The sequence below is a fragment of the Haliotis rufescens genome, unplaced genomic scaffold, assembly GCF_023055435.1.
Source record: "Haliotis rufescens isolate VD_foot unplaced genomic scaffold, xgHalRufe1.0.p SCAF_11, whole genome shotgun sequence".
Lineage (NCBI taxonomy): Eukaryota > Metazoa > Mollusca > Gastropoda > Lepetellida > Haliotidae > Haliotis > Haliotis rufescens.
The window spans coordinates 372,096-395,652 of NW_025963791.1; the positions used below are offsets into that span (position 1 = coordinate 372,096).

At 40.6% G+C, this 23,557-nt stretch overlaps 1 protein-coding gene across 1 annotated transcript in view; it reads right to left on the reverse strand.

The window, feature by feature from the left end:
- LOC124113720 overlaps positions 1-22,390 on the reverse strand; it is a 52,390-nt gene extending 30,000 nt beyond the window's left edge. The window contains exons 1-4 of the mRNA XM_046474225.2: positions 22,252-22,390; positions 21,887-21,910; positions 1,767-2,461; positions 1,161-1,263 (exon numbers count right to left, since the gene is read on the reverse strand). Of these exons, the coding sequence (XP_046330181.2) occupies positions 1,161-1,263; positions 1,767-2,461; positions 21,887-21,910; positions 22,252-22,279 (850 nt within the window). The 5' untranslated portion in view covers positions 22,280-22,390. The remainder of the gene's footprint in view (positions 1-1,160; positions 1,264-1,766; positions 2,462-21,886; positions 21,911-22,251) is intronic.
- Between the last annotated feature and the right edge of the window lie 1,167 nt (positions 22,391-23,557).

Genomic DNA, 23,557 nt, shown 5'->3' on the forward strand with positions numbered 1-23,557 from the left:
TATAGTATAATGGTAGGATTTTCGGAGGGCTGAAAGTACGAACGTTCGAGGAGGGATGGGACCGGTGAAGCACAATCGATGAAAACTCGTTGTATCGCTGCTTAACAAATCATGCACTAGTATTTATCGGAATGGTTTCATTAACGATGATCGGTATATATTACGTTCTTGCTGCAATGTCCATAGATGTTCAGTGCTATTATTGTTTATTTATGAAGATTTTCATATTCGAAATTTCCCAATGAATATATCTAGGTGGGTCCTCTGTATGGACTTTCATAAACTAAACAAGCTCGATTGGTGTTTCAATGATTCAACTATGGACATATGTTACAGTGTAAGTGGCAAGTGCAGCATCTAATACTGACTTGCATGCAGATGAGACATATACGACAACGGTTCATGCATAAAGCATTCATGCAGTAATATCATAATAACACTGGTCCAACAACATATTTGGGATGTATCTGAGTGAGTGAGTGAGTTGGGTTTAACTCCGCTTTTAACAGTATTACCGTTATACCACGGCGAGTCAGCTTAATATGGGAGGAAAACCAGAAGGAATACAGGTCTCAGTCGTTTACCACTTCGGTGAAACCCACGAGCATGAGTATGGTGCTGACAAACCTAGAAACATAATCAGGGCGAACCGGGATTCGAACCCACAATCATAGGTTTCTGTCGTGCCAAAGGGACACAACTCTGCACAGGGAATCGTGGCGCCTTAGACGACTGGGGCACCCGTGCCCACGGGGATGTATCTGAGCTTCATATATCTTGATGACCTTGTTCGATAAAGCCTCTGGGCAGGACAAGAGAACATTTTGCGATATCATGACACATTACATTACAGTTGGGGAACACGGGAGGCCCAATGTCTAAGGCGCCGAAATTCGTTGTGCAGAGTTGCGTCCCTTGGAAATCTATGATCGTTCGAATTCCGTTTCGCCACGATTATGTTTCCAGGTTTGTCAGCACCATACCCGTGCTTTAGGGTTTCATCAAAGTGAAAAACGTCCAAGTCCTACTTTACTTCGTACTTTCCTCCCACATCAAGCTGACACGCCGTGATATAACTGGACTACTGTTCACAGGGCGTTAAACTCACTCGCTCACTCTATTACAGTTGGATGCAGCAATATGGAAAGAGGGTGACCTACCTTTTAGTTGCTGACCGGCTTCCAGAAACTCTTCTTTCCCTCTTTCGTCCAGTCCAAAATCGTCTGGGATGTCGGCAAGTCCCCGAGATATGTCACTAACTGACTGAATGAGCACAAAAACGAATACTGAGTAAAGATGAGAATAAGGGAAAAGATGTGAACACGTTGCTTTAAGATTACTTAGACCTTTTATATCAGTCATTTAGTTCGAAGATTATGTGTGGGTTGTTTTGGATTGAAACACATCTGGATTTATCAGATAAATGAGTTCGTAATTCTGTGATGATGTCCATCATGACGTGGGTTCTACTGGTACAATAAGACTAGTTAATAAATGTAAACACACACAAACACACACACACACACACACACACACACACACACACACACACACACACACACACACACACACACATACACACTGTTACAATTCAAGTAGCAATATAACGACATTGAAATACTTCTTACAATTAGATCAACCCAACGTGTGATTATGCAACAAAATGAGTTCGAGTAGAAAAGATATAATAAATTGCACTGGGGTAAAGGTTGTTCAAATTAAATGCTATTTAAGTCACTGTAGTTGTTTTTGTAAAACTGCTTTACCTCTCCAGTTGACGTTAATCCTGCAATTGTTTTCATTTTTTCTCTTTCTTCTGCAGTTAAGTTTCCTGCTTTAAACATGGCTTTCAGCTTCTTCAGTTCATCGTCTCCGAGGACCCCACCGTCCAAAGCAGTCTTCAACTCCTCTTGTTCTGAAGCATCCAAATCCATTGCAATTCTTTCGTCTAGTTTATCCCGTTGGTCTTGAGACAGTTTGCCTTCTATTTTCAGAGCTTCTAACTTTGCGATATCGTCATCAGTCAGATTTTCACCCGGCCTTCCCAGTCTAGTCTTCAGGGCCTGTTGTGCATCCTCGTTTAAATCCCTCAACGCATCCCTCGCCGCTTCTTCTATTTCCTCTCTGGTTTTTCCCAGATCTTGTGATGTAATTTCATTTCTTTCATCCAGGGCCCATATAATGTGACGTTCAAATGGGCTTAATTGCTGATTCTTTTTTAATTTCCCTAATATCAGTTGCTTAATTTCGTCTGTTACATTTTTCAGGGTGTTTTCAGCGAGCTGAGACTGTTGATCGTCTGTGAGGTTCTCTCTTATCATCGCTAGTTGTTTAATGTCTTCTTCTACGAGTGTTCCAAGTGCAAGTTTTTCAACAAGCGCTTCCTTCTGTTGTTGTGTCATATTTTGCAACGGAGGTTCCTTCTCTATAATTCTGATTGGTGGTTTGGTTTTCGCACAGCCTATTTAATAACAGTCAAAAAATAAATCAACGAAAAATGGAGACTGATGTTTTCCTAAAATAATATGCTGGAACAATATACCACAACAATGTTGAATCATCCCCTTGACTCGTTCACTTGGATAATCGGTTAGTAACCAACAGCATGACATCATCATACAACTATGTGTAGTTATTCAGGCATTTAATATGAATGTTCATAGATGATGGTGTATGTGAATATATGCATATTTTCCATAATGTAACATAGAATATATTTTTTTTCGACGTAGAATATGAAACAATAACCATATGCAAAGCTGATTTTGATAATGTCAAAGTATCAGCCCATGTTGTCATGTTGTCAATCTCAATTGTAAAAGGTCAGGTGAGGTTAAATCGGGTTTAACGTCTCGTTCAAGATCGTTGCATTTATATATCTACGTGCATTTACCCGCTTAAATGCAGAGCCCCAGGCAAGGTAACAAGTACCATCTTTTAACGCGTTTTGGTATGACCCGGCCGGGGATCGAACCCCCGACCTTCTGCTCTCCGGACAGACGCTCTGTCCACCACCGGCGGCGGTCTAATGCTAAAAGAATACATCATGTATGGAGAAAGAATATCGAGTTGGCGCACATTTTATCATAGATATGCATACAAACATTTTAAGGCTTTGTTGGACATTTTAGAACCAATCAGGTTCATTTACAGTACATCTAAACTAAGGTGTGTTGACATTCCTCGTGTTTCCATCCTTTCGAAAATAAACTCGTATTATTTTTAATATTTACGATTAGGTACTTGAATTCTAATTACAAAAAACTGCACATCATAAACGTGCCATAGAGATCATACTCATTCGCCCGTGTCTATGGCAGTACGCAATATGTACAGTATGGATACAGTCGGGATATATACCACGAGAGGAGATATTTCCAAATGCTGACTTTTAACAACTCTGCTGCTTTTAATATTAGATTTATTTTCCATGGCCCCTTACATTCATTACAATATATTTTTCACACTAGTTAGTGCGATGTTATCTGTAGAGATAAGCTGGATTTTGAAAGCGCTTGCTTATTTAAATATCTTTAATATCCCTTTCACACAAAGCTCAAAGACAAAGGTTATGAATACGATTCAGGTTGGGGCGACTGAGTTGTTCTGGGCGAACGTCCTCAATCAGTGATGGTATTAGACCATGTAAGACGGGTGACCTTCATGTTATCGTGATGTCATAGTATTTTAAACATCTCCTCGATGCGCTGTCCCCCCTGTGCGCGACAGGCATCGATTGGGTGACGCCATTTTAATTATCGCGTACATATGACATATCATATATATATAATTTCATTGTGTTCCTATAATCTCAGAAGTATAATATAGTTTTCATCTCGGAGGTGCATAATCGTGTGTATGTATCATTGACATTTACCTTAATCAGAAGAAGGTTATCTATGTTAAATGCAGTGTCAGTGGTCTGCTCGTGTTTACACCAGCGTTATTATTTATATCAACCAAGCTGTATAATATTTATTGTCTGAGGTCTTCTCGATAGGCGGTTATCGACCGCCTCCGTGGCCTAGCAGTAGAGCGTCTCCCCGGAGAGCGGAAGATCGGGGTTCGATCCCAGGCCGTTAAAATATGGTACTTGTTGTTACCATGCCGAGCATTAAGGCGCCAAAACAAGGACTGATCGTCTCGGAGTCAGTATGCTGTGTCTGAGTGGGGTTAAACTGTGGCATGGTATCTCAGTGGGCTATGTACACTCTTCAAAAAAAGAAACGCATAGGTGTTTTGAGAATTCCAATAAGATTTTTTTCCCAGCAGTCGTCATAAAGACAATTCTTTTGTTTGATTCCCGTTAAACATGTCATGTTTGTTGTGCATTGCGCGCAAACACATCTCAAAATGTTGGACCTGTCTTGCGACGTCTACACCGTCAACGACGTGTCCGGAGGTGCAACAGAGTACAGGCATGGGATCTCAGGAACTGGCGACGCGTTTGGTTCAGCGATGAGTCACGTTTTCTTCTTCAGCGACTGGATGGAAGACTACGTGTATACCGACGTCGACATGAACGTTTTGCGACGAACTGCGTCCGGCAGGTGGACCGATTTGGTGGAGGGGGTGTCATGGTGTGGGGAGCCATATCCTACACGGGTAGATCACAGTTAGTGGTTGTCCAGGGCAATCTTACAGCAAACCGATACATAGACCAAATTCTGCGTCCTCACCTCCTCCCAACTTTTGACCGCCAGAGGGAGCTGTTCCAACATGACAACGCTCGGCCCCCCACAGCACGTACAGCAGTTAATTTCCTTGTTAATGATGAAATCAATGTCCTTCCATGGCAGCCCAAATCGCCTGATCTCAACCCGATTGAACATTTGTGGGACGAACTTGATCGACGCGTCCGTCAACGTCACCAGCGTCCCCACACACCGGCACAACTCGCCAACGCCTTAATCGAGGAATGGCGAAGAACTCCCCACGAAAAAATCCGACGACTTGTGCAATCTGTGCCAAGGAGTTGTCGAGCAGTGACGGCTGCAAGAGGTGATGTGACCAGGTAGTGACCATGACGCCCCCTTGTGGCTACACATGTGGAATGACTGAACTGAATTAATGCTAACAATGACGACAATGCTTTTGTCGATCACTGTGTCTATTTTCATTTGATTGTGTTCACGCATATTCTGTGAAGATACTTTTACATCCGCTTAATTAATATCCTTATTTTTTAACTATGCGTTTCTTTTCTTGAAGAGTGTATAAATTCGGCACTGGTCCGGACTCGTACAAGCAGACACGCACTCACACGAGCGCATAAGTGCAATAATCTTGAATGTGACGTTAAACCCCATTTAACCTCTCCTCAGGCGGTTTCATTGCATCTTGTATGCCTAAAGTTTGATATAATTATGGTGTCTGCAGTATACATGATCGACAGAAAAGGACTATTGATGTTCAGTAGGTTTTGCGTTGCTTTTGTTTTCGACAATAATTATCTTAGACAAAGCCATGTTTTCTCGGGTACTGGTGGTGTTACGTTGCTACTAAACATGGAAACCGACGGGACAGCAAATCAATAATACATGAACATAGCAGAGGGTAGATATCAACTGTCGTGTTATACATGAACATAGCAGAGGGTAGATATCAACTGTCGTGTTATACATGAACATAGCAGAGGGTAGATATCAACTGTCGTGTTATACATGAACATAGCAGAGGGTAGATATCAACTGTCGTGTTATACATGAACATAACAAGAGGGTAGATATCAACTGTCGTGTTATACCTGAACATAACAAGAGGGTAGATATTTACTCCCTAGTTGTACATGAACATAACAAGAGGGTAGATATCAACTGTCGTGTTATACATGAACATAACAAGAGGGTAGATATTTACTGTCGTGTTATACATGAACATAACAAGAGGGTAGATATTTACTGTCGTGTTGTACATGAACATAACAAGAGGGTAGATATTTACTGTCGTGTTATACATGAACATAACAAGAGGGTAGATATCAACTGTCGTGTTATACATGAAAATAACAAGAGGGTAGATATCAACTGTCGTGTTATACATGAAAATAACAAGAGGGTAGATATCAACTGTCGTGTTATACATGAAAATAACAAGAGGACAGATATTTTCTGTCGTGTTTAACATGAACATAACAAGAGGGTAGATATCAACTGTCGTGCTATACATGAACATAACAAGAGGGTAGATATTTACTGTCGTGCTATACATGAACATAACAAGAGGGTAGATATTTACTGTCGTGTTATACATGAACATAACAAGAGGGTAGATATCAACTGTCGTGTTGCACATGAACATAACAAGAGGGTAGATATCAGTTGTCGTGTTATACATGAACATAACAAGAGGGTAGATATTTACTGTCGTGTTATAAATGAACATAACAAGAGGGTAGATATCAGCTGTCGTGTTATATATGAACCGTGCTCTTGGGTTTCCCCGAAGTGGTAAACGTCTGAGACCTGCATCACTTCGGGCTTTCCTCCCACATTAAGCTGATACGCCGCGATACAACTGGAATAATTTTTAAAGCGGCGTTGAACCCAACTCACTCACTCACTCATGTTATACAGGAACGTACCAAGAGGATAGATATCAACTATTGCTATACGGGAAGGTACCAAGAGGATAGATATCAACTGTTGTTATACAGGAACGTACCAAGAGGATAGATATCAACTGTTGTTATACAGGAACGTACCAAGAGGATAGATATCAACTATTGTTATACAGGAACGTACCAAGAGGATAGATATCAACTATTGTTATACAGGAACGTACCAAGAGGATAGATATAAATTATTGTTATACAGGAACGTACCAAGAGGATAGATATAACCTATTGTTATACAGGAACGTACCAAGAGGATAGATATAACCTATTGTTATACAGGAACGTACCAAGAGGATAGATATAAACTATTGTTATACAGGAACGTACCAAGAGGATAGATATCAACTGTCGTGATTTACATGAATGTCAACTTTTTCACAAGAAACTTGCAGTATATTTTAAAGTAAGTTCGGTATTTTAAATCGTCTTTGTGGATATTCAGGAAGAATGTGATCTTCTACTCGTGAATATTTTTATTAAAAAAATAATCTCTGAACGACATGGCCTCCGATTCTGCCTTGTACACACACAAAAACCACGAGCAACCTAGGTTTTGACCTTGGTACTGTTTTATCGATTGTTCTATTATAATTATCATCCGTGACGGTCCTTAGAACTCACGCCACAAAGGTATTGTTACACTAAACACTGTTGAATAATTGAAATAGTCGATGTCTTAAGCATCACCAGGTACCACAACACTCTGTATTCAGCATCCAATAAAGCGGGTAGCTAGGAAACATATACAACTTGAGGCAGAAGCATCCTGGTAATTCATTGACAGTGTAAACATTGAAAGCTTTAGAACACCATATTGCAGAAACACAGGTATCAGTCGGATGCAAGATGACTTTATTTTGCTAACTGAATTGTTGTCATAACAGTCTTGTTTCATGTTTACATTTAAAATTGAAGTGCCAGTACATTATTGATAAGGAAGATTGATACGTATTATCTGGCACCCCTCATGTGCTTCGGACAAATGATTGTATACAATCGCATTAATGAACATAACAAACGCTAAACCCCCATTATTTCAAATGTTTTAAATTCTTCGAAATGTGTTAAAGACGGTATTAAAACAAACGTCCTTGTACAATTTATTGATTTTCGCCTAAATTATAAGAAAACAACTGAACGAGTTTTATCGGGAGCAATTAATATTTTGGTTTCAATGCAGCTACCTATAATAAATATTCATAGCGGATAAATAACGCCACTAACTGAATTCGTTTTCGATTGCTTTTTACCTATGGGAATGAATTTCGAGTTTACATTTGCATGAACTCGGCAACAACCGCTGAAACAGAAGAGTCGCGTGTGAACTGTTCCGTGTAGTTCCGGGCGATTCCCACGCCTTGGTAACCACGTACACGATGTCAAGGACACACACGATCGGCGTGCTATGTAAGCAGACGTCAATATCAAGTTCATGGCGTACTCTCGTTTTGTACCATAACAACAAGACAAATAACAACATTTGCTAGCCACCAAGGCACGTATTAGCAGACGTGTTTCAAGAGGAATACAGAACATGAGTATGACTATATGACTAGCTCTATGAATGTACAATTATGGAATCTATTTCGATGTATGTATATTACATTTTATTATCATATCGCACAATAATTGACAATGTATCATCATAAATCCACTAGGCCTTTTTAAAAATTAAAAATTGACTTTCACTTTGAGTCTGGCCCTTCAAAGAGTTTTACAACCAAACGGTACGAACGCCGGAGCAACTAATTGTTATGTTTCTTCACTGTTCATATGTGACGTCATGTTTGCACCGACTTCCATAAACCAACCAGCTGTATCGTGAGAAAATACTTCCCCCACAACGAGATTATAGGAGCCCACGTATGCTACCCACCACCCTGTCTGTTGGGAACTATTGTGGATAGCAGTAACGTCGACGATGACTCTAATCAACCTGATTTGAACGGCATCACCCTCAGATGAGCAGCCTATGTTTCTAACTACGTCAGCCGCAGTGATTATGCGTCGTTATATGTTCATTTCAAGTACAGGACTTCAAAATGTCCGACACGATCAGCGAGATTTCGATTAGGCGATGAATTGGTTGAACATTTAAATGGGATTATAAAGATGTGTCGACCATGTGTTGACTTTAATTCATAGTCTGCTGCAAATGCTGTCGACTTTCGATTTTAGTCTGAGCACGGAGTCGATAGTTTTCGTGTGCATTCCTTCATTTAGTCCACTAGTTTGGCAGCAAGGATATTCTTACGAGGGGGACGCAGTGTCAATACATGTATGAAATTTAAGTGTCTAAATCACCATAAACAACTGTTCTGTTACTCGTATAACGGAATTCCCAGGGGTTTCTAAAGCCTCGTTGAAGTAGTCCATCATTGTTTACGTCATTTCTAGAATACAGCCTTGCAAGAAACGTCTGAGAGGGAAATACATCAATTTACAGAAATCATGATCACTCCTGTAAAGTTTATAGGGTCGGTAGATGTCGTGATACACATTGACACACATATAGTCAACCACAAAAGAAACGCGAAGATGTTCGATGGGCGATATCATCACACAGAAGTGATGTAAAATTATAGTATGAATTACATTTTTAATCAGACAATGTTCCATTCTATTTTAAATGATACCATTCACCAAAACGCAACTTGCAATAATCGCACGAATTTCATAAAACATGGAACACTCCTTATTACCAGAATGTTTGGGATTCACAACAGACCAATCAGCTGTCATACCTGTTACTGAATGTGATTCAAAAAGACTTTAAAGGTCAACGTGACCTTGAATCCAACAAGAAGTTCATGACATTCAGTCGTACGTGAATTAAATATTTTCCTATAACACTGCCAAGTTTGATATGTTTCTCTTGGAAACTTTCATTTTTATAGCATGCTTCTTTTACCACTTCAAATTCGCGTTTCTTTTGGGGTTGAGTATATTTTCTTTCTTTGCATTGTACCCAGAAGGGAACAAACGCAGCATTCAATAAAGTAAATACGCTCATTTGGTTTCTCGTCAGCCACTACAACGGAGCGAGCTATTCGCCAATCAATAATACATCGCTCGCGTGGATGTACGTATCCTCCACAGGTACATTACCTCGATAGGTATAGCTGAGTTGCCATGGCATCGGAAAACAACCTGTTTGTTTAATGCAACATCTTTTGTATGCTTTGAAAGCAACCACGTGGAACTATGTGCATCGTAGTACAAGGTTTATGTATAAACTTCTATGTATTGTCAACATACATTTATATATTTCGCACAGTAGCGACGTAAGAATATTTAATGACTAGCGTCAGCAACACAATTTATCACACAATAACAAATTATTAAAAACTCGCTTGTCAAAATGCTTTCTCTGAACAGGCCTGTTAACAATGTGAGTTATAGATTGTGGTAATTGATTATCTAAGGCAGCTAGGGTGATGACGTATAAAACAATGCATACGTCAGCACTTTCATAGGCACGATTGCCTCCACTGAATACATGTACTAATTGACATTTTCCCATTTGGTTGGAGCTCCCAGAACCTTTGAAAGTGTACTTTATCCCTAGTTCGAGACGAGAGGAGCATTAGAGCATGCATATTCGACATAAACATGATATATCGAATTATCCCGCTTATTTTCCATTTTAAGAAGTTATATTTGTTGACACATGCAATTGCTTTACAAATCATGAGCGATATCAACGCATTTCGTGTGACTGATAAATCCCGAATCTATGCTTGAATCCTTCATTGTGTTTATCTAGTTTCCACCCGTCTAACATATTATTAGTTGTCGGAACACATAAGCCCCTAATGGAGCGGGGTTGTGCATTCAGTCGGCACCAGGCGCTCCCTCATTGTCAGCGTGTCATGTAACTTATGGGGAGCTGTTTCTCTGTCTTCACACTGGATTTACATAAAAAGTGGGTTCCAGAAGCAACATCATTTTGCGCCTATGTGAAGATAGGTAAATGATGTCAAAGTGTTGTTCATCTAAAAAAATTCTTGTTGATCAGGGGTTTTTTTCAGAATGTTTATATTGTAAGTTCACAAGGGATCCATGGGGTTGTATGCGTCCCGCGTTAAGTTTCATGCCACGAGTCTCCAAGGCGGGTTACACAGTGTTTTTCTTGATCACGTTGACCAATCAGATCTCATTAGTCTGGAGGTATGGTAACTTTATTTGTCTACAGGAAGTTTATTTCTGTGAGAATGTGACGCAATGTAACTATTCGTTTTCCATGCCTTCGCTTCACATGTTCCTCGAGGTTCGTTTACCAAACACACCCATCTCGTCAGCAGACACTCCGTTAAACCAGCTTGGTTAGATCTGTCCATACCCATTCTAACATATGTTTCTGTTCATCCTGCCCCTGTTTGTCCGTTTCGCAGGAGAAAAGAGTTACTTATTTTTACATTCTTATTTCATCCTAAAATGGTCCAGTTGGTATAACAAGATGCAGGATTGTGAGAGTACTTCGTATATGACATGTACATGCTGTGATTCTTGAATATATCACTTCCACTATGACGGCTACTGTAGTCTGGCAGGTAGTGTAGTGTTTGTACAATTTAGTCAACTACCGTTAACACGGCACTCTTCTGTGTATATAAGCTGTCTTATTTTCAGTCGCTTTCCCTCTAACACATTCAAGAGGGCTAAAATGCGACCTGTAACAGCGGCCAAGGACAGCGTTGTCAAGTCACGTCACATGACACCCGACACTGTGACAGGTACATGTATTGTTGACACACGTGCATACACACAAGAGAATGTCTGAACGACACAGCCCTTCAAATGACGCAAACGACAATCATCACATGCACTCACTGTTACAGGTCTCGTTTCCACCCCTTTGACTAGGTTATCTTCTAGACTATACATTGTCATATACGTGGCCGACATTGGACATCTCGGCCGGTACCTTGATTCACCGTGCCATATCTAGGGCCAGTCTGACGTACACTGGTGTCTTTTCTGGTGTCATTAAGTTAACCCTTGACATTTCACTGGTGTCTTTAAGTTTACCCTTGATGTTTCTCTGGTGTCATTAAGTTAACCCTTGCCGTTTCTCTGGTGTCTTTAAGTTAACCCTTGATGTTTCACTGGTTTCTCCCCTTTACCCTTCACAGATGTCTTTAGTTCTCCCCTTCACCCTTCACAGATGTCTTTAGTTCTCCCCTTCACCCTTCACAGATGTCTTTAGTTCTCCCCTTCACCCTTCACAGATGTATTTAGTTCTCCCCTTCACCCTTCACAGATGTCTTTAGTTCTCCCTTCACCCTTCACAGATGTCTTTAGTTCTCCCTTCACCCTTCACAGATGTATTTAGTTCTCCCCTTCACCCTTCACAGATGTCTTTAGTTCTCCCCTTCGCCCTTCACAGATGTCTTTAGTTCTCCTCTTCACCCTTCACAGATGTCTTTAGTTCTCCCTTCACCCTTCACAGATGTCTTTAGTTCTCCCCTTCACCCTTCACAGATGTCTTTAGTTCTCCCCTTCACCCTTCACAGATGTCTTGAGTTCTCCCTTCACCCTTCATAGATGTCTTTAGTTCTCCCCTTCACAGATGTCTTTAGTTCTCCCTTCACCCTTCACAGATGTCTTTAGTTCTCCCCTTCACCCTTCACAGATGTCTTTAGTTCTCCCCTTCACATATGTCTTTAGTTCTCCCCTTCACCCTTCACAGATGTCTTTAGTTCTCCCTTCACCCTTCACATATGTCTTTAGTTCTCCCTTCACCCTTCACAGATGTCTTTAGTTCTCCCTTCACCCTTCACAGATGTCTTTAGTTCTCCCCTTCACCCTTCACAGATGTCTTTAGTTCTCCCTTCACCCTTCACAGATGTCTTTAGCTCTCCCCTTCACCCTTCACAGATATCATTAGTTCTCCCCTTCACCCTTCACAGATGTCTTTAGTTCTCCCCTTCACCCTTCACAGATGTCTTTAGTTCTCCCCTTCACCCTTTATAGATGTCTTTAGTTCTCCCTTCACCCTTCACAGCTGTCTTTAGTTCTCCCCTTCACCCTTCACAGATGTCTTTAGTTCTCCCCTTCACCCTTCACAGATGTCTTTAGTTCTCCCCTTCACCCTTCACAGATGTCTTTAATTCTCCCCTTCACCCTTCACAGATGTCTTTAGTTCTCCCCTTCGCCCTTCACAGATGTCTTTAGTTCTCCCCTTCACCCTTCACAGATGTCTTTAGTTCTCCCTTCAACCTTCATAGATGTCTTTAGTTCTCCCCTTCACCCTTCACAGATGTCTTTAGTTCTCCCCTTCACAGATGTCTTTAGTTCTCCCTTCACCCTCCACAGATGTCTTTAGTTCTCCCTTCACCCTTCATAGATGTCTTTAGTTCTCCCCTTCACCCTTCACAGATGTCTTTAGTTCTCCCTTCACCCTTCACAGATGTCTTTAGCTCTCCCCTTCACCCTTCACAGATATCATTAGTTCTCCCCTTCACCCTTCACAGATGTCTTTAGTTCTCCCCTTCACCCTTCACAGATGTCTTTAGTTCTCCCCTTCACCCTTTATAGATGTCTTTAGTTCTCCCTTCACCCTTCACAGCTGTCTTTAGTTCTCCCCTTCACCCTTCACAGATGTCTTTAGTTCTCCCCTTCACCCTTCACAGATGTCTTTAGTTCTCCCCTTCACCCTTCACAGATGTCTTTAATTCTCCCCTTCACCCTTCACAGATGTCTTTAGTTCTCCCCTTCGCCCTTCACAGATGTCTTTAGTTCTCCCCTTCACCCTTCACAGATGTCTTTAGTTCTCCCTTCAACCTTCATAGATGTCTTTAGTTCTCCCCTTCACCCTTCACAGATGTCTTTAGTTCTCCCCTTCACAGATGTCTTTAGTTCTCCCTTCACCCTCCACAGATGTCTTTAGTTCTCCCTTCACCCTTCATAGATGTCTTTAGTTCTCCCCTTCACCCTTCACAGATGTCTTTAGTTCTCCCTTCACCCTTCATAGATGTCTTTAGTTCTCCCCTTCACCCTTCACAGATGTCTTTAGTTCTCCCCTTCACCCTTCATAGATGTCTTTAGTTCTCCCCTTCACCCTTCATAGATGTCTTTAGTTCTCCTCTTCACCCTTCATAGATGTCTTTAGTTCTCCCCTTCACCCTTCACAGATGTCTTTAGTTCTCCCCTTCACCCTTCACAGATGTCTTTAGTTCTCCCCTTCACCCTTCACAGATGTCTTTAGTTCTCCCTTCACCCTTCACAGATGTCTTAAGTTCTCCCTTCACCCTTCACAGATGTCTTTAGTTCTCCCTTCACCCTTTATAGATGTCTTTAGTTCTCCCCTTCACCCTTCACAGATGTCTTTAATTCTCCCCTTCACCCTTCACAGATGTCTTTAGTTCTCCCCTTCACCCTTCACAGATGTCTTTAGTTCTCCCCTTCACCCTTCATAGATGTCTTTAGTTCTCCCCTTCACCCTTCACAGATGTCTTTAGTTCTCCCCTTCACCCTTCACAGATATTATTAGTTCTCCCCTTCACCCTTCACAGATGTCTTTAGTTCTCCCCTTCACCCTTCACAGATGTCTTTAGTTCTCCCTTCACCCTTCACAGATGTCTTAAGTTCTCCCCTTCACCCTTCACAGATGTCTTTAGTTCTCCCTTCACCCTTTATAGATGTCTTTAGTTCTCCCCTTCACCCTTCACAGATGTCTTTAATTCTCCCCTTCACCCTTCACAGATGTATTTAGTTCTCCCCTTCACCCTTCACAGATGTCTTTAGTTCTCCCCTTCACCCTTCATAGATGTCTTTAGTTCTCCCTTTCACCCTTCATAGATGTCTTTAGTTCTCCCCTTCACCCTTCACATATGTCTTTTGTTCTCCCCTTCACCCTTCACAGATGTCTTTAGTTCTCCCCTTCACCCTTCACAGATGTCTTTAGTTCTCCCCTTCACAGATGTCTTTAGTTCTCCCTTCACCCTTCACAGATGTCTTTAGTTCTCCCTTCACCCTTCACAGATGTCTTTAATTCTCCCCTTCACCCTTCATAGATGTCTTTAGTTCTCCCCTTCATCCCTTCATAGATGTCTTTAGTTCTCCCCTTCACCCTTCACAGATGTCTTTAGTTCTCCCCTTCACCCTTCACAGATATCATTAGTTCTCCCCTTCACCCTTCACAGATGTCTTTAGTTCTCCCCTTCACCCTTCACAGATGTCTTTAGTTCTCCCTTCACCCTTCACAGATGTCTTAAGTTCTCCCCTTCACCCTTCACAGATGTCTTTAGTTCTCCCTTCACCCTTTATAGATGTCTTTAGTTCTCCCCTTCACCCTTCACAGATGTCTTTAGTTCTCCCTTCACCCTTTATAGATGTCTTTAGTTCTCCCCTTCACCCTTCACAGATATCTTTAATTCTCCCCTTCACCCTTCACAGATGTATTTAGTTCTCCCCTTCACCCTTCACAGATGTCTTTAGTTCTCCCCTTCACCCTTCATAGATGTCTTTAGTTCTCCCCTTCACCCTTCATAGATGTCTTTAGTTCTCCCCTTCACCCTTCACAGATGTCTTTAGTTCTCCCCTTCACCCTTCACAGATGTCTTTAGTTCTCCCCTTCACCCTTCATAGATGTCTTTAGTTCTCCCCTTCACCCTTCATAGATGTCTTTAGTTCTCCCTTCACCCTTCACAGATGTCTTTAGTTCTCCCCTTCACCCTTCACAGATGTCTTTAGTTCTCCCCTTCACCCTTCATAGATGTGTTTAGTTCTCCCCTTCACCCTTCACAGATGTCTTTAGTTCTCCCCTTCACCCTTCACAGATGTCTTTAGTTCTCCCCTTCACCCTTCACAGATGTCTTTAGTTCTCCCTTCACAGATGTCTTTAGTTCTCCCTTCACCCTTCATAGATGTCTTTAGTTCTCCCCTTAACCCTTCATAGATGTCGTTAGTTCTCCCTTCACCTTTCACCGATGTCTTTAGTTGATTGCTCCACATTCCCCCATTCACCTTTAACCAAGGACGTGTCACCTCCCCACCTCCCTTAGTTAACCTTCCTACCATTGTCTTTAGTTCACCGCTTCACCGACTTTAGTTCACCTTTAGCAATGACTTTACACCTCCCCCACCATTGTCTTTAGTTCACCGTTTCACCTTTCAACACTGGCTTGAGTTTACCGGCTTCCTTAGTTAGTCGCTGCATCTTTCCCCTCAGCCTTTAGTTCCCCTTCAACGTTGACTTTACTTCATCACTTCTCCTTTCACTGGTGTCTTTACGTTTAACACGTAAGGGGTAAGGTTGGAACAATTGCATGTTTTATAGCGAGCTCAACGATGGTCGATTACGTTTGCTATAAATAACCCGTTTTCGAATATACTTTTATAGCAATAAACGATAAAAAAAACACTTTCTGGCAAAGGTAATGAGTAGACTGTAATGTGACAGTACGTCTTAGATGACTGGAGCTAAACCAACAGACGCCCCCTTTTACATAACGTATACTCAACGTTGTCTGTTTGGAGTGAGAATGGCTGTACGCCGCTTTTAGCAATATTCTAGCAGGGAATGTGCTTGTATGGAATGTATCCATGTGGGGAATCAAACCCGGGTCTTCAGCGTGAAGAGCGAACGCTTTAACCACTAGGCTACCCCACCGCCCTGTCTGTTTGGAACTATGATAGCAGCAACGTCGACGATGACTCTAACCAAGATGAGATATCGTCAAGTAGTGTTGTATGCTCATCTGACGTTACGCTAGATAAAACAGTACGCCAAAAAAGACATCATTTTCAACAAATTACTTGGAAATGGTACCAGTTCTCGTTCCTGTTCAGTCGCGATAAAAGAATAAAGAGCTCCGTCAGTAATGTTCAAGTGTTAGATATAACGACTCCTAGAATACTGTCACGTGGTTTCACCAGGAAGAACGTATGACTACACAATGCCTTTCAGAAAGTGGTCAAATGTAACAAATGTTATATTTGGGATAATACTTTTTTGGGTTGAGTCCCTTCCGTGCTACATGTTAAAATTATTTGCGCGTTTCTCGGGATTGTAAGTCAATATTGACAAAACCAAATCCAAAACGTGTGTACCGGGACAGCAGGTTGTTGTGACTGAAGGAGCATCTCGACTCCGGAAGAAAGACACCCGTGCAGTTCCTAGATGCCACTGGTCACCTTATCAAATTAGGACAATAGCTTTCTATGATGGGCCTGTGGTTAATTGGTCGAATGTAAAAGTATTGCCAACTTTTCGGTTCCTGCAGCAGGAACTCTACACATATTATGTCCTTTCAAAATGATTAGCCATCTTAAGCTCCAGAATTGACTGCTTCTATAAATTCTGGACATTGTGTCATAACCTTTTATTATCTAACATTCTGATATCTTTACAACCTAAAGGTAAAATGTAACCCAGTACAATAAATGAAAGAAAAATAATAATAATTATTGGAATGTATGTATCAAGGATTTGTTACGTGCCATATTTGGTAACTATCTCTCCTAAATGACGAGAATTAATCGAAGTCAAGTTTTATGTGAGGCTACACCGCCCATCTTGTCAATTACGATGTATAAACACTGATCGGTCGGAATAATGGGTAGATTTGTATAGGCCGTCAATAAATCCTGTTAATACCTAGCGTTTTTATATCCAGATCAAGGGTAGGGACAACAACCCATGCCTCTGCAATGTGTACCATGCACTTTAACGCCATCACAAGGTAATTCTGCCGTTGTTTGGTTTCTATCCGACAGCAACCCATACAGTCTCATGTTGACATCATGTAATGTGCAGAATAATCACATAAGGGAATTCTTCCATGGTTAATAGTTATTAGATGACGACCGATATTGCTTGTATCACCTCTACTGACGGAACGACGTTTTTGCATCTCAATTTGGCTATTGTTATAAAAATAAGATAAAGCCGGGGTTGAATGGCCTTTATCGCTAACGAGGGTAGCGCGTAATCATGCCCCAAGACACCCGTGCTCCCTTCCGTTACGTTTGTCTTTCTACGATGGCCACATTTTACATGTAAAAAAAATAGCAAGTGAGATTTCTGATTTCAGATGTTTTTTATATGGAAGTGGAAAATTTTGCGTTTATGGCATTTTACCTTGCAGGCTTGATTGTGGTACCTGTTTGGTTATGGGGGGCGATATAATGGAATGGGACAGCGATCTTTTATTCGCAGCGGTTGGCGGTACAGCTAACCCGATACCTACATGTATGTATTGTGTCACGTGCGAAATATACACCGACATGAGGCTCATTAGTCCGAAGTCATCTTAAAAAAAACACGGAATTCGCGGGACACCAGGTCCGAGCTCGCCGGACTTCGCTCGAAGTATAGATCGACAAACATGTAGTTACCGACACGATGTACAGATAAACATAAGTGTAGTTACCAACACGATGTACAGATAAACATAAGTGTAGTTACCAACACGATGTACAGATACCATAAGTGTAGTTACCGACACGATGTACAGAAAACAATAAGTGTAGTTACCGACACGATGTACAGATACCATAAAGTAGTTACCGACACGATGTGCAGAAAACAATAAGTGTAGTTAGCGACACGATGTACCGATAAACATAAGTGTAGTTAGCGACACGATGTACAGATAAACATAAGTGTAGTTACCAACACGATGTACAGATACCATAAAGTAGTTACCGACACGATGTACAGAAAACAATAAGTGTAGTTAGCAACACGATGTACAGATAAACATAAGTGTAGTTAGCGACACGATGTACAGATAAACATAAGTGTAGTTAGCGACACGATGTAAAGATACCATAAGTGTAGTTAGCGACACGATGTACAGATAAACATAAGTGTAGTTAGCGACACGATGTACAGATACCATAAGTGTAGTTAGCGACACGATGTAAAGATACCATAAGTGTAGTTAGCGACACGATGTACAGACACCATAAGTGTAGTTAGCGACACGATGTACCGATAAACATAAGTGTAGTTACCAACACGATGTACAGATAAACATAAGTGTAGTTAGCTACACGATGTACCGATAAACATAAGTGTAGTTAGCGACACGATGTAAAGATACCATAAGTGTAGTTAGCGACACGATGTACAGATAAACATAAGTGTAGTTAGCGACACGATGTACAGATAAACATAAGTGTAGTTACCGACACGATGTACAGATACCATAAGTGTAGTTAGCGACACGATGTACAGACACCATAAGTGTAGTTAGCGACACGATGTACAGATACCATAAAGTAGTAACCGACACGATGTACAGATACCATAAGTGTAGTTAGCGACACGATGTACAGACACCATAAGTGTAGTTAGCGACACGATGTACCGATAAACATAAGTGTAGTTAGCGACACGATGTACAGATACCATAAGTGTAGTTACCGACACGATGTACAGATAAACATAAGTGTTGTTACCGACACGATGTACAGATAAACATAAGTGTAGTTAGCGACACGATGTACAGATAAACATAAGTGTAGTTAGCGACACGATGTACAGATACCATAAGTGTTGTTAGCGACACGATGTACAGATAAACATAAGTGTAGTTAGCGACACGATGTACAGATAAACATAAGTGTAGTTACCGACACGATGTACAGATACCATAAGTGTAGTTAGCGACACGATGTACAGACACCATAAGTGTAGTTAGCGACACGATGTACAGATAAACATAAGTGTAGTTACCAACACGATGTACAGATAAACATAAGTGTAGTTACCAACACGATGTACAGATACCATAAAGTAGTTACCGACACGATGTACAGAAAACAATAAGTGTAGTTACCGACACGATGTACAGATACCATAAAGTAGTTACCGACACGATGTACAGATACCATAAGTGTAGTTAGCGACACGATGTACAGACACCATAAGTGTAGTTAGCGACACGATGTACCGATAAACATAAGTGTAGTCAGCGACACGATGTACAGATAAACATCAGTGTAGTTAGCGACACGATGTACAGATACCATAAGTATATTCTAAGCTTACGATTAACCAGCTACTTACATGTATATATTAATCATATTCTATCTCCCTGCTCAAGCAAAGAATTTTCAACAGCCGATGATATGTTTGTAAAGAACTTGTTTATGAATATCTTAATTTATAATTAACAAAAGCTATTCAGTGGTTTAATTGATTTTTTCCAAGGCGTTTAATTGTGCCTTGAGGGTTGAGCTTTGGTCGGAATAACTGAAATATTGTATCACTGGAACATTTCTCACGCTGGAACAAAATATGTACTGCAATATCAAATCTTGTATTCAAATAGGTAACTCTATCTCTTGGTTCTTTCCAAGCCATTCAGGTGTCCGGCAAGGCGAAAATGTTATCTCCACCCACACACACACACGCCTTTTCTTAACGATTTAGAACCCTGGCTGAAGAACCATGGTGGTGAAGGTATCAGCTTATTTTGATCAAAAATACACATTATGTATGCCAGTTTTGTTACTTTTATGCGCGGACGATATTATTCTACTTAGCACGAATCCAAGACCCCTAGAAAAGTATTTAAAACGTGTTGTACAGTTACTGCGAATAATGGAAGCTTCATGTTAACATTTCTAAAACAAACATGGGTAACAGTCAGCTGGAAATGGTTGATTACTATAATAACTTAGCATGGAATTCAGAAAATTTAGAACATTTGCATTTGCCGCAAAGTCCCTGATAGAGAATGCCACTGTACATGTATTATGTTCTGAGAACAGTACGAAATATTAACCTTCCACTTGACTGTATTTTAAAAGCATTTGATATTATGATTTTACCTATCTTGTTGTATGGCTCTGAAGTATGGGAAACCGAAAACATAAATCTGATCGGAAAGGTACACCTAATTATGTTAATCTCAGGCGTTTACCACTTTGGTGAAACCCACGAGCACGGGTATGGTGCTGACAAACATAGAAACATAATCGAGGCAAATCGGGATTCGATCCCGCAATCATAGATTCCTGGCGTGCACAAGGCTCTTTAACAGTTATCATCTGTTGTCTTCCCAATCACACAACCACACTGATACTTGGTCACAGTGAACTGCAGGGTAGATTGGGCAGAAAGCCAAATATTTATAGTTTTGGAGTACTGTCAATAGTTAGGGGCGATAGGGGGGCCAAGTAGTTGAAGTGCTGTCTCATCACATTGAAGACCCGGTTTCAATTCCCAATATAAATACAATGAGCGAAGCCAAGTTTTGGCTCTAAAATCGTGACAACATTACAACACTTTGTTCGTTCTTAAAATCAGATATAGCCTACCTGATTTTTCTATCTCGAATACGTACATAAAAGAGCAGTTCCGCATGGAAACATATAAGGCTGCGCTATGTATGTTATGGGTACGAATGTATATACTTTCCGTCGTTTCTGAGCGCCATGAGCACTACGTCCAAATGATGTACTATCGATGGGGTATTTATGTTCTGCGTTGGCTATCCTTTGTCATTGTAATAAACGGGAAGACGATAACCAAGACAATCAGGCTGACATTTACACACAACTTGAATTTACAGTACAACGTTCAGTGTACGATATACAATTCGCTTCAATCATAACATTAATGTGAGGCTCATTGACCAAGTAGAGGTTTTGTTTGTTTGTTTGTTTTAACGCCGCACTCATCAATATCCCAGCTATATGACGGCGGTCTGTAAATAATCGAGTCTGGACCAGATGCTATCATGAGCATTGACCTACGCGACGGGGATACGACGACATGCATACACCAAGTCAGCGAGCTCGACCACCCGATCCCTTTAGTCGCCTCTTACGACAAGCATAGTCGTCCCTTACAGCAAGCATGGGTTGCTGAAGACCTGTTTTACCCCGGATCTTCACGGGGTTAAGCAGAGTTGTAGAGGATACAATAAGTATCTTGATTATAGGAGGAAACATATTTATCAGTCTAGATATGATGGTGTGTTTTGATTATATGTCTAGATATGATGGTGTGTTGTTTTACATATCTAGATATATTAACACGAACGTGCTTCTGCTCTTACTTAGTTAAAGCGTGACTGTGGACTGATAGCGATATGAGGTCAAGGGGTACTTCGATGAAAATAGCAGGCCTTTTCAAATAATGTGGTGAGAGAACAAAATCGTTTACATCATCGAGTAAATTTATAGTTGTGAAATCTCTGCTTGATCTTGACAGAACAACGATGTTGATGGATAATAATAAACATAAATAATTACAAAAATACTACGACAACTACTACTACTGCTACTACTACTACTACTGCCACTTACATGTTGAAACAATTGTCAGCGCAACTGCAATAGAAACAGTCTTACAGATACAGTGTAATACATCATTTACATACTTTACGTCGAAAAACGCAAACGCATTTAAAATCATGCATATGCAAACAAATATAGTTAAAAGAATAAACGTTCAAATATTCAAAACATTTTCATCAATAAAAAATGACTGAAATTTATAAGAGTTGGAAGGTACATTTGTAACTTCACTATACCATCACGAAACAAAATAATAAACTGTATATATATATATTATTATTTATTATGTTATATTATCCAAGAGAATAATACATGTACATAGGTGTGGGGCACTATCAAGAACTGATGCTTGCATGCTTTATAGTAGAGCTTACCTAGCAGCCCCAGTGCGTGTCGTGTCATCGCTGAGAGCAGATACACGGTTTGCTTCAGTGAAGAACAGCCGTGAAGTGCCGTGTATATTGTGGTACGTTATCTGATGGTAAAATCTGACACATGCGCAAAACGCGTATGACGTTTATAATCACGTGATGTCAGATCGTCTCGGTTAAACTCCAGAACACAAAGGATGACAATATGTACCCAACTGTGCATTATTAATACTCGTTCTTATTCTGTCATTTATTAGCTGGAACGTCAGTCGAACATTCTGATTGTTCGAATACCTTGAAAGGCGTAGATCTGATTGGTTGAGGAAGGACTGAGTGCCTTCCTTCCCACCCGGTCGAATCGATGTATAGCAAGCCAAGCATGGAAGCCTCGCGGGATCTACGTATTTGTTTTGTTAGGGATGTAAAGCAATAGTGAATGGGTGGTGAATTGTGACCAAATATTCATACATCTTTGTATATATTGTAATATATTTGACTTTTATACCGTCTGTAATAACACATTTTCAATTTTACACACCACATATTATATTATTCAACAATTTCAACGAATATTTTACCACACATCACCACCTTTTATTTTTATTATTAATTAAGCAATTCCCGTTCAGCAAATACCTGAGTTGTGCACCCGACATTAAATAAATGAAATACGAATGGGTGGTGATTGGCGACCTTGCCTAACTCGGGTTATGGGAGCATGGGTTTAATTATTGTTTTCATATATAACTTGAGGAGCAGTTTCCTGCAGCATGTAATCTGATGTTTCATATTTAAGCAGCTTTCCCGGACAAAAAATATTTCAACTTTCAGAAACCATAAGTAATTTTCCTTTTCCTATACGAACACCATTACATCCAGGTTGTTCCAGGTTGGTCATACGAATACGTACATACACCCGATACAGAAGTGTCAAAACGTATGGCGTCATCATGGGCAAGTGACTTAGTTCAATGTGCCTCTTGTCACCCAGCAGGGAATTGTTACCCGACACGTGAGGCGGATGTAAAAACCCTCTAGCACCCGTAGGCATCTTGGGTTGTATACTCCCCAGGTAGTGGAGAATTATAACTGGAATGCAAATGGATCCATTGGTCGGGGAACAAATAAAACCACATTCAAGCAGATACTAGTACCTGGATACCTGCGGGATATTATTATTATTATCATTATAATTAGTAGTAGTAGTAGTAGTAGTAGTAGTAGTAGTAGTAGTAGTAGTAGTAGTAATAGTAGTAGTAGTAGTAGTAATATTATTAGAAATATTATATTTAGAAGAAGGCTTTCTGTT